This window comes from Triplophysa rosa, linkage group LG11 (genome assembly GCF_024868665.1).
Source record: "Triplophysa rosa linkage group LG11, Trosa_1v2, whole genome shotgun sequence".
In the NCBI taxonomy this organism is placed as follows: Eukaryota; Metazoa; Chordata; class Actinopteri; order Cypriniformes; family Nemacheilidae; genus Triplophysa; species Triplophysa rosa.
Genome location: NC_079900.1, coordinates 20,899,868 through 20,912,440, shown reverse-complemented (window position 1 = coordinate 20,912,440; position 12,573 = coordinate 20,899,868). Strand labels below are relative to the sequence as shown.

Genomic DNA, 12,573 nt, shown 5'->3' with positions numbered 1-12,573 from the left:
TGCTACCTCATTTAATCACTTCTTTTGGTCACACTTTATTTTAAGGTCCAGTTCTCGGTTTTAGTAAACTATTAACTATGACTTTTGCTTAGTTAACTCTTAATTTGTTGCTTATTAATAGTTAGTAAGGTAGTTGTTAGGTTTAGGTTTAGGTATTGGGTAGGATTAGGGATGTAGAATATGGTCATGCAGAATATGTGCTTTATAAGTGCTTATTAACAGCCAATATGCTAATAATAGGCATGCTAATAAGCAACTAGTTAATAGTGTGAATTGGTCCTTATACTAAAGTGTTGCCAGGAATTAATTTAAAATATGGTTTAAGTGATCAAAATATGATTTTTTGGAATAATCACATTAGCAGGCGTGCATATAAAACGCACCAAATAACGTAAGAAAATGTAAAAAATTACATGGACACAGCGATTATAATCTTCACGCTCTGATTGGTCGTTTCCGCTGCCAATCACACGCCCTCTCATTTAAATACGCGCAGGGCCCCGTCATTCACTCAGATGACATTTACCAGTGGGAGGCGGCGGTGTGATGCGCAAAGACGCGCAGCTATGACTTTCTACATCTCCAGGGCTGCGTGAGACACCAACATGAAGTGAATACGTTTTCTTTCGCTTATTCCTCCGCTTTTCTCTCCTCTCTTGCGGAGATGCCTGCACGCTACATGGATTTATGCGGAGGAACAAGTTTCTTTGCCAATATGCCCTGTTGGACATTGGTATTATACATTCAGGAGTCCTATGGAATATAGTCTGCTTTGTCACCCTTCTCAGCAGGTGAAAAATAAACTTTTTGTGTTCTGCATCATGCTGTCGCTCTGGGTGTACATGCTCTACTGCTGCGTGGGTTACTGCTCCACGACACCCACTTACATGCTGGATGAAAGGAGCAGGAGGATACCGCCACCCAGACCTCTCCAGAACCAGGAGCTCGAGATGCTCTTCAAAACCCAGTCCAGGGGCTTGTTGAATAACGAGAGTGACGCCGAGAGCAGAGGAGATGGCTGGGAGGAAAATAAAGGCGAGACGACTTACGACGAAGACTCGGGAGTGACAGGTGCCCTGAACGGCTCCGAGACCAAAAAGTTGCCCCAGGCGATTATTATAGGGGTGAAGAAGGGAGGCACGCGGGCGCTGCTGGAGTTTCTGCGCCTTCATCCAGACATTCGAGCGGTGGGAGCCGAACCGCACTTCTTTGATCGCAACTATGAGAAAGGACTCGAGTGGTACAGGTGAGTTTATTATCGACCCCACGTTTAACCCCGAAAGACTCCGGGGTGGAATTACAGCATTGCGCTGTATTTGATACTTGTGTTGGACGTCACGGTCAGGATTAAAGCTGATTAAACGCCTGTTATGATCCAGGAATTAGGTGACTGCTATAGAATTAATGTGTACTACAACTATGGGAATGAAAGAAAACCAATAGTCTTTGGTTATTTCTTTTATTCCTTTTTACTTACTAGTCATATAATACAACATTTCATCTTGTATTAAGTCCCATGTATAAATCCCTATTTAACTTGGCCAATATAATTATATTAATTAGCTAATATGACTACCCAATGTATTTTTATGTTTGATCAACTTCACTCACAAAAAGCAATATCGTGACCTTGAACTATGTAAGAACATTTAAATTCACAACAAATTCACAAGGACTCGTCGAGGCTTTCTATGACTTTACTTGGGCATGGCATATTGATACTGAAAATGTCAGACTTGGAAATAAAGTATTTGCAGCTGCAGAGGACTTTGGGGATGGTGAACTACACACACGGTCAAGGCTCAAGACAAACATACCCTGAATAAACACTATGCTCTCTGGTTGTGTAACACCTGTCTAAGTCAGGTGCAACATTATCAACATGTGGGGGTTAGTTTGACCCTCACCTTTGATTCATCGTATTTTTATTCTTTTACTAAACATCTGTATCGTGAAATAGCATGTGTGGGGTGAAATGTGTAGCTTAATAAAATGTGTAATTTAAAAAAATGAACAAACAAATTAAACATATCAATATAAGGGAAGTCTAAACAAGAATGTGTGCTCAAGTTGAACCTTTTTAAACAAGCTTTTGCAATACAAAAAAAGTTTTCATTCTGATCCACATGGAAGGAAACAGAGTAGTTTTTTAGTGTCACAGTTTTTTTTGACCATTTTGAGATAGATCTTAAAGCTTAAAGATTCCTCTAAGCTTCTCTATTGTTCAAGCTGATATAGACTTTTTTCTGTGGAGGAATCGGAGGGTCCTTCACTATGGAAGCACAGTGGGACTACTAGGGGGAAGCAAAGAGCAGGATGAGCTGATTTATCCAGGGATCTCGGCAGACTAATTGTGAAGCAGAAACCTGGAGAGAGGAGCATGTAGCCAGGTGGCCAAATCTCCTATGGAGGTATTGAGCTGTGCTCCACTGTTAGCCCAACACTGAGGAGGCGTCCGCCATGCTCCCTGTAGGAGGTGTTCAGCGGGATGACTGAGCACAGCAGGCCTCTATAACTGTACATGAAGCTTGACTTGACACACAAAGCCTTCGAAGGAAACCGGGGATGATGCAATCATTGAGCATTGTTGGATAGCCATTCATGTGTTGATATTAATGGTTTGGTTCGTAATTATAAAATAGTTTAGACTTTAACATCTGATTTATTTTCTGAGCAAACCCTATGATTCAGTCATGATATGAGATGGCAGAACCATAGTAGCTTGTCCGAAACCATGTTACAGAATTAATATCATTTTTATTTAAAATATTTGTAATGTTCTGTAAACAATACCGTGGTATTGCCATGGTACGTGTCCAAATGAAACTTTGTAAGGCCTTTAAAGACAACATTATAACACATTTTATTCCATTTACTGTGAAGAAAGTTTTATTTTAAAGTATTACCATCTGTCTCTTTAAGAGGACAGTATTTTTAACAGAAATAATGTCTAGTCAAGATTTTTCTGGAGCAATCGTTTTGTTTATTTCATTGACTAGTTTAATAGAGCTGAAGGCAGTGTTTTGTTTGTGGATGGCAGATGCTGGCAGTAAATTGAAAGTGAGTCTATTGAGTGTGATGCTGAATGTTTTAAAGGGGATCTCTGGGACCCCCGAGGTTCTGCATTAACCCCGGTGAGAAAGAGCAGGCAATTAGAATGAATTGTGTTGTTCCTTTCTTCACTTTGTATGCAAATGTGCTCAGGGGGTGAAAGTCTTTTTGAGAATCTCAGCAGGATCTCTCTGAAAAAGGCTTTGAGTGGAACAGAGCGAGGGGATTCTTAAAAAACACACTCGTAACTTTTCCTCTGGGTAGATGTTGATGTTTTGTTTGGTGATAAAATTGAAAATGGAAATTCTTTCATCATTTACTCACCATGTTGTTTCAAACCTGTATACATTTTTTGTTCTATTGAACACAAAAGAAGATACACTGCCCGTCCAAAAAAAAAGTCACCACCAGGATTTAACTAAGCGAAAAGGTAAGAGCCTCCCATTGGATTGGAGGTCTAGGTTCAGGGTTATGTGCCCAAAGAATGAGGTCAGCTGACTACCTGAATATACTGAATGACCAGGTTATTCCATCAATGGGTTTTTTCTTCCCTGATGACACGGGCATATTCCAAGGTGACAATGCCAGGTTTCATTGGGCTCAAATTGTGAAAGAGTGGTTCAGGGAGCACGAGACATCATTTTCACACATGGATTGGCCACTACAGAGTCCACACCTTAACCCCATCGAGAATCTTCGGGATGTGCTGGACAACACTTCTCTCCCATCATCAATGCAAGATCTTGGCGAAAAATCAATGCAACTCTGGACAGGAGAAAATGGACATTCTGGACATTGCAGAAGCTTATCGAAACGATGCCACAGCGAATGCATGCCATAATCAAAGCTAAAGGTGGCCCAACGAAATTGTGTGTGACTTTGTTTGGGGATGGGCAGTGTATTTTGAAGAATGTGGGAAACCAAATACCCACTTACTATAGTTTACCATAGTAGTAGTCTTTTCCTACTATGGTAGTCAATAGTGCCCCAATTCAACAGTCAACAGTCTTCCAAATATCAAAGAGCACAATTTACAAAGGTTTGGAACAACTTGAGATGTAGTACATGATAAAAGAATTTCTATTTGCGGGTGAACTATCCCTTTAAGCAGTCCTCTGGTAAGGACAATAAACACATCACACAAACACATTTGGGGTTAAAAATCTATTTTGTAATAATACTTTTTTTGTATATTCAATTAAATTTAAGTCAACAGTCAACATTTCTCTTCTCATCATCTACATGAAATACATAGAAATATATCTCCATGCTCCCAGTGCATGATGGGATTGTGGGGAAGGATGAAATGCTTAAGTAAACTTTGGCCAAAAGAGGCTATTTGAAGGCATAATAATTATGCTGTCTACATTTTTGAGCCGCCTTTGTGTCAGAAGTGTCGCTAATTTGTAAAGTCAGAGACAAAAGTGACTTGCACTCTTAAAAATAAAGGTGCTGCTTAAAAGGTTCTTCACAGCGGTGCCATAGAAGAACCATTTTTGGTTCCACCAAGAACCATCTCTTCTTATTTATAATCTGAAGAACCTTTTTTCACCACAAAGAACCTTTTGTGAAACAGAAAGGTTCATCAGATGTTAAAGGTTCTTCATGGAACCAAAAGTTTCTTCTATGGCATCAAAGAACCTTTTGAAGCACCTTTTTTAAAGACCATAAAGACTCATACCACGAACTGATGTAGATTTGTGAGGGTGTGGTTACACGAGGTGTTTCAGGCAGGTCTGGGTAAAAAAAAAGCATTCGCTTTTAGATAGAATGCATCTTTTGTTCCGATACTTTCATTTTTGCAATTTTACGTGTCTAATACATATATGGGCAACTTATAACTCACCAAAGATACAGAAAAACATGTTTTCGCGCCATATGACCCCTTTAATGTCTATATCTCATAGTTCAATTCAGGCTGATGTTTTATGATCATACAAAGATGACAACCGCAGTTCTCTCTGAATGTTAACAAGGACACGAGAGGGCAATACAAAACCCAGGTGGCTTCAAGAACGGATGAACAAAAATGATTATTTTCTCTAATTTGTCTTTTGTCTGCTGACAGAAGAACCCTTGAGTTCATGCTGGGGAAATAAAAGAGTTTCACACAAATGGCAAGAGTCATGAAAGGACCCACAGCCTACAACCTTGTGGTTTGATGCAGGTCGGGAACGTGTCGACAGAAACTCTTGTCAGATTATTTGAAGTAGCTCCATACCACCACCCTTTATACCATTCTGGGTTCTTTGAGAAAACTTGAGAAACGTTTCCAGAGGAATTCCTACAGATGTGTCAAACCCTGTCCTCTCCAAACACCAACCATCAGGTTTAAAACATTGCAATATGCAAAAAATGTCTGTAATATGTACAACAACATAGTATGGACATAGCTTTTATGAGACATACTGTAGATTTGAGGGACACAAATTTTTAAGAAAAATGTTAATTATTAAGTTATTTGATATAAGGGTAGTGGTCTCTCTGTGAAACTCAGTGTCTGTGTCCAGGCATCTTGTGAACATCTTGAAAAAAGCACATTTAGATTTACATTTTAAATCTTAGATGTCAAAAACATCTGCTGTTGTTCTAGCACCTGACAAAAATGTTCGGTAAATGTTTAACGTACAGCAGATGAGCAGTCTTCCGGATGAAAACACACATCAACTAGAGATCTCAGCACCTACAGTAGGTGTTCTGCCATTAATCCAAGAAAACAGAAACTGAACTGAACAATAACTCATTAAACAGTGCCGTTCCCTCCTGCAAATGCTTTTCTTTGACTGCCTTCTTAGCATGTTAAACTATCCTGAGGGAACTTCAAACAGTCAGAGACTTTAAAGTCACAAACACCAGCCTTTGAACACGCTGCTCGATAGCAGATCATATAAACACGGGTTTACAGAGAGCTCTTCAAAATCATGCTCAAGAGGAGACACAGCTCACTTCCCTCTAGACAAAACACAGCGTAATAACAGCCATCTAACACAGCAGGCTCTCTAATTTAACCCTGACTGTGATTACTTTTCTCTTTCATAGCAGGGCAGCTTTATCCTAAATTGTAGCTGGTTAAAGACTTTATGAAGTTAGACTGTCAGGTTGCACCTCTTTAATGTCATCGTTGCTTGATAAAATCCCCATTTACCCATTTAATAGTGGTGTTTGTTAAGGGAACACATCTTCAACCCTATGTATTGAACTTTTAAGCATATAATCCTGCACTGTTTACACTGTGAACATGAACGGTACTTCAAGATTTAAAGTGATAGTTCACCCCAAAATAAAAATTCTTTCATCATTTACTCTCCATCATGTCATTTCAAACCTGAATGCAAGAACACAAAAGAAGATATTTTGAAGAACGTTTGTAACCAAACAACATTAGCCTCTATTGACTTCCACTGTATGAACACTAAGACATTTGTCGGGGTTGCGGGAAAGAACCCAGATGCAGGCAGCAGTGGTGAAGGGGTTAACACATATGTATTAATTGTACAAACAAAAAACACCCACGATGGGGGACAGACAAGGTAACAAAGTATTCAAAAATGCAAAACCAAAAACTTCCCACGTGGGGGCAAAACCAAAGAGAATAAAAATAACAAAGACTTTAATCGGACAGGAACTTTGGCAAAACTAGACGTTCTTGGGGTAGATCACAACAAGAGGAAAATACAAAACAAACCATCACCGGACAGCAAACACAGATGCTTTAAATAGGGGAATACAAACGAGGGAAGATAACACAGGCAGGTGACAAGGATCAAACACTAAGGAGAAGCTAAGGAGGAAATGAGAGGGCGGGGCTTAGAGACAAGACACCGGAGAGAACGCATATGTCAAGGGGACAATAATATGTTTCTCTCCACACCTAACAAGAGGTTCTGCCATGGTTCTGCCACCAGACCAAGAAATACATGACAAGATGAGGCAGAACCATGACAACATTTCTCAAAATATCTTCTTTTGTGTTCATATACATTTTGAATAACCTGAGGATGAATAAATGATGACAAAATATTTGAGAGGTAGACTTTTAACAAAACAAAATCTTTAGTAGCGCCATAGCAGCGAATTTGATCGCTTTAGAAAAAGTCGCTTTTTAATAAAAGTGTCTTTTAAATGAAAACATAAATGTTTCGCACATGCAAGCACAACACATATAAAAATCGTGTTGCACTGCCTTCGTTTCAACCTGATATGCAATTTTGTACACGTTAAGTGCAGTTTCTCCTTCAGTTCCTCAGTAAGTGCTGGATGGAGATGTATGAACAGCCATTGCGTGCAAGTTCCACAGTCAGAAAGAACAAATCACAAAAGCCACATTTCTCTCTTGATTCTTACACCAGACACGTGTTAGCGTCCGTCTGCTTGCATGAATAATGCATGCACTCCTGACGCAGGTTTGTTTTGCGGGGGAAGCAGGTGGAAAGTTTGATCACTTGTGTTTAGCTTCCCCCTGGGCCGCCGTGAAAAGCTTACAAGGCTCTGCTTGTGTATTTAAGGGACTGTGGACATAATTGCCCCGATACGGAGGTGGCCCTCTCCCCCCATCTCTGTCTCTGCGTCTCTGTCTCATTAGGTTTATGTTTTTTTCACAGCCCATTTTTATGATGAGGGTCCGGAGAGAAATAGTGAGAGAGAGGTTTCTAAGATTACATAAGATGCACCACAGGCTTTTTTATTGTGGTAGGTGGTTAATGAGCTGAGCCCATAGCAATCCCCCTGACAGGCTCAGCTCTCATCCCTAGACTCTTCAATACACCGAGGAACCAAAGCTGCTTTCATCTGCCTTCCTCTTTTCCTCATTCAAAACCGTTCCACCCCTCCCCTCTCCTTTCCAGTAATTGCATAGATATTATCTATTAAACTTTGTCGTGAAGGAGAGTTAAGACAACATTCAGTGATATGTAATGTCTATATATACATATACTGTAAAAACCCCATTAGCTGGAGTAATCATTACGGTAACTTTTTTCTCCACCCTCTGCCTCGCGGCTAATTTTATTTTGAAACATCTGTCACTGTCAAAACTCTGAGGTAAACATATCTTCTAATAAACCGATTGTTGTTTCAGGCAGAATAGTTGACGTTTAAGCAGTCTTCGAGTAGCTACATGAACATAAATCATGTTTAAGAATTCAAAGAAGTCTTTTTTTCTAAGGTCCACTTATAATGTTAGTAAAATTTTGTTAAAAGTTTAACTTTGTTTTTATGACTTTTCCCCCACCATTTCAGTGACCTTTAGAATGAAACGTTACTTTTCTCTGCTGTGCATTTAGGTGAATTTTAGCATTTTACTGCACTTCACCCAAAAATGAAAATTCTGTCATCATTTACTCCCCCTCAATTTGTTCCAAATCTGTATAAATGTCTTTGTTCTGATGAACACAGAGAAAGATATTTGGAAGAATGCTTATAACCAGACAGTTCTTGGCCGCCATTGTTCTGTTGAACACAAAAGAAGATATTTTGAAGAATGTAGGAAAGCAAACAGTTCTGGGGCACTTTTGAATACCATTGTCATTGTTCCTACTATATGGTAGTCAATGGAGGCCAAGAACTGTTAAGCATTCGTCCAAACATCAAAGAAATTTAGAACAACTCAAGGCTAAATGATGACAGAATTTGTATTCTTGGGTGAACTGTCCCTTTAAGCAGCTGGTTTACTTTTGTCCTTTATTAAAGAGTCTCTGTGCAAGTTTTGCGTTGAATTGTGACAGGTTCACAAAGCATTAGTATCTGAAATGTGCAGCACAATCTGTGACAGTCAAAGTGAAATGACTAGGATCTTTTTTTAAATACTCCTTTGTCCTTTGTTTCTAAAATTATCTGAGTACTGAATAGAAATCATACTTAAATGTGAGCTGTCATGTGTTATATTATTCTGTCTGACATCAGAAAGTCGAGGAAGTGTAAACAACTCGGTTTTATTACTTTAGATTACGAAGAATGTTTCGAGTTTCATAATACTCTGAGCTGTTTTATTTCGAATTTCTTGATAAGAAGCCTGGTCTTATTGTAAATGTTGTCCTTTCATGACCATGTGCTTTTTGACACAGAATTGACCCCGAGTTTGTTCTTACCATAACATGTGTTATCGCAAGTGTCTGGTCTTGTGTAAACCCCTCTTGACCTATTTCAGCCATTCCCCCTGAGCTAAGAGCCTAATTTGCCAATTATAACAGGTTGCCTGATACTGGTTATCACACGTTTAGATTTTATTACATACACACACATTTAGCTGGAAAAATACTAAACATTTAGGAAAACAAAGAACGTTGTATCATTTCTGTCTGCTTTCAAGCTGTTGTGTCAGTCAACCCATGTTCTGTATTGAGAGATTGTAATTGAAGGATTATTTCAAGTCTGTAAAAGGGATTAAAAGACTGTAAAGAGATGGATGCCTTCTGTGCACTAAATATAACTTCAATGATAAAGAGTAACATACACATCCTATATTACACTCTTAGTAATAAAGGTGCTTGACAGCAATGCCATAGAAGAACCATTTTTGGATCCACAAAGAACCATCTCTTTCTTACCTTTTCATAATCTAAAGAACCTTTTTTCGCCACAAAGAATCTTTTGTGAAACAGAAAAGTTCTTCAGATGTTAAAGGGTCTTTATGGAACAATTTAGACAAAAAAGGTTCTTCTGTGGCATCAAAGAACCTTGACTGTGTAGGCCAATGACTGTGTTCATCACTTTAACTATAAAGCACAGATTTGTTTTAGTGTTTTAAACATGCAAACTGATAAACGTTTATACTTTTAATGCGCTGATGTTCCTTGTGCACAAAAGCATCTGACAATTGCATAAATCTAAACGGCACGACATTCTTTTGTGTGATATGTGTCCAGCGGTCCGTGAACTATTCATGACCACCACCTGCGGTATCTCTTTGAGACAGAGAACGGTTTTGCTACAATAACAACAAAAGATGTGTGTGTATAGCATGATCATCCTGCTGTTTTTTCATATCTGATGTATGAATGTTTCTTCAGTACTTACCCACACGTGCCTCTCTGCTCCTAGGGAACTAATGCCGAAAACATTGGAGGGTCAGCTGACCATGGAGAAGACACCGAGCTACTTTGTAACCAAGGAAGTGCCGGGCCGGATCTACTCCATGTCCAAGGACACCAAGCTGATAGTTGTGGTCCGAGACCCCGTAACCCGGGCGATTTCAGATTACACGCAGACTAGCTCAAAGAAACCTGACATCCCCTGCTTTGAGTGTCTGACTTTTAAGAACATCACAGCAAATCTAATAGACACCTCATGGAGCGCTGTTCAGATCGGCATGTATGCCAGACATCTGGAGCAGTGGCTGCAGTTTTTCCCCTTGGACCAGTTCTTGTTTGTGAGCGGCGAGAGGCTGATCAGCGACCCCGCCGGCGAGATGGCCCGCGTGCAACACTTTCTGGGCCTGAGGAGGGTGGTCACGCATAAACACTTTCACTTTAACCCCGCCAAGGGCTTTCCCTGCCTCAAAAGACCCGAGAGCAACAGCAAGCCGCACTGCCTCGGCAAAACAAAAGGACGCACACACCCAAACATCCATCCCGATGTGATTCAAAGACTGCGAGACTTTTACAAGCCATTTAACAAAAAGTTTTACCATATGACTGGCCATGATTTTGGCTGGGACTGAGATATTTTTGAGAACACTTTTTTAGGAGATAATTCATTGTAAAATGTTTAGAAGTCTATTTTATAATAATTTATTTGAAAGTAATATAGTTACTCGGCTGCCTATCAGTTGTTGTACATACTGTACGTTTGTACCACATTCCAGTCGAATCTGTAAGCTGGATCGTTTTGTATTTTCAGAGAAAAAAACGTGTGGCACAGGACTATAATGGGGTTTCACATAAAAGCAGTGCTCGAATTGAGGGTGGCTGGGGGGGATCAAGGACCTCCATAAGGGTAAAAAATTTGACTTAGGGGGTCCTTCAGTTACTTAAAAAAAATAATAATGACAAATCTAAATTTTGTGCAGACAATATACTGTAAATAATGTGAATTAATTATTTACAATAAATAAGTCTATATTTTATATGACTTGTCATACGGGCCTGATGTCATGCTGGGGACCCCCATAAGACATTATTTAATTTGAGCACTGCATAGAAGCACAATGAAACTAATTACGGGTATATAATGAGTCAATTCATCCTGCACACAGAAAATATTATGATTATTCAGTTTAATGAACATTTTCTAGTAAGATTGTATCTGTTTTACACAGATACCGACATGCCATACTTTTTTTAATTTTTTCACTTTAAACGGTCAGTATTGAGTCTCATCTGAAGCCACTTTTGCTGGATCAATAAACATTAAGCAATGCAACATGTCAATTATGGCAGAAAAATGCCCCGGCACTGATCTTTATGACACCAGCTGTACTTTTAACATCATTAAAGGCAATATAACGCTCGTCTTTAGCATTACACACAAAGGTTTTTGAAAAATACTTCTGTAATTGTAATGATATTACAGCAGTACTTAAAACTCTGTACCTCTGTATTTGTAATTCTGAGGGATGATTGTAAGCGTTGATTTTAGGAATATGAGGTCCTAAGGAGGTAAATTGAGGAAAAGCTTTCACATGTTCCTGCAATGCAGTTACACAAACTTCTATGTCTTTCATATTAATGTATAAACCTGAGGGCCTTTTCAGTATGGATATGATCTTCGATGGTGTGTTTGGTTAAATCAGTTTATACTTTACAAGAATTACAAAAAAGAGAAACTTATTAACTTATGTAATTATTCTTCATACATCAGTGGTTGAGTTTTATTCAGCCCTTATGTACTGGTATTTTGTATCAGGCACAAACATCTGCCATTTGTTTTTTTATAATGAATGGGATAAAATGAGTGCAAAATGTACTTGTTTTTTCAACTTCAGTGGAGCTGGACACAAGTATTTCTGTGCAGTGAGAAAATAAATATATTTTTACCACAGCATGCTATGTTTTAGCTTCATATGTATGCATAGTGTATATGCAACACAGTCTCAAGGCAGTTCGTGGCATAGGCACAAAATCTTCAGGCCATTGATTTGTGTTCATGGAGTCAAATTTCTCCATTTTTTTCGTGTCAGTTTGCACAAACTTTTATTCGTGTCACTCAGCACGACTTTAAATACACAGAGAGCAAGTGTATATACATCTATATAATATTAAAGGAAGGCATACATATTTCGACGGTGGTCCTTATGACCACCTTACGACTTACAAAGGAATCAAGTGTTCTTGGACACTCAAATGTTGCGTGGAATTGCGTTTCCTGATATTGTAACCATTCATTTTGAGTGTTTTACCACTCAAGCGGACGCTTTCCGGGGTGTTCACGTGGGAAAGTGACGACACGTGCATATAGGCTACCACTGTATTTCAACCTGCTAAGCCGCTATCTAGAATTAACCGCTATCTGTAGCTGTTAGCACTGTTAGATCACAAGAGACCACTCAAGGACATTTCCCTTGGGCTCCTGATGCAACAAGTGCTG

The 12,573-nt window shown here is 39.2% G+C and overlaps 1 protein-coding gene across 1 annotated transcript; it reads left to right on the top strand.

Moving 5' to 3' along the window:
• The first annotated feature begins 555 nt into the window (after positions 1-555).
• hs3st3b1a (heparan sulfate (glucosamine) 3-O-sulfotransferase 3B1a) lies at positions 556-11,976 on the top strand. The gene is made up of 2 exons (XM_057346315.1): positions 556-1,246; positions 10,090-11,976. Exons 1-2 carry the CDS (start codon positions 756-758, stop codon positions 10,706-10,708), a joined length of 1,110 nt encoding a protein of 369 aa, XP_057202298.1. The 5' UTR covers positions 556-755; the 3' UTR covers positions 10,709-11,976.
• Positions 11,977-12,573: the final 597 nt, after the last annotated feature.

Excerpts from the sequence above, each read along its gene's own strand:
- hs3st3b1a (XM_057346315.1), top strand. The coding sequence starts at position 756 with ATGGAATATAGTCTGCTTTGTCACCCTTCTCAGCAGGTGAAAAATAAA. Across the intron at positions 1,247-10,089 it reads AAAGGACTCGAGTGGTACAG|GGAACTAATGCCGAAAACAT; the intron begins GTGAGTTTATTA and ends CTCTGCTCCTAG.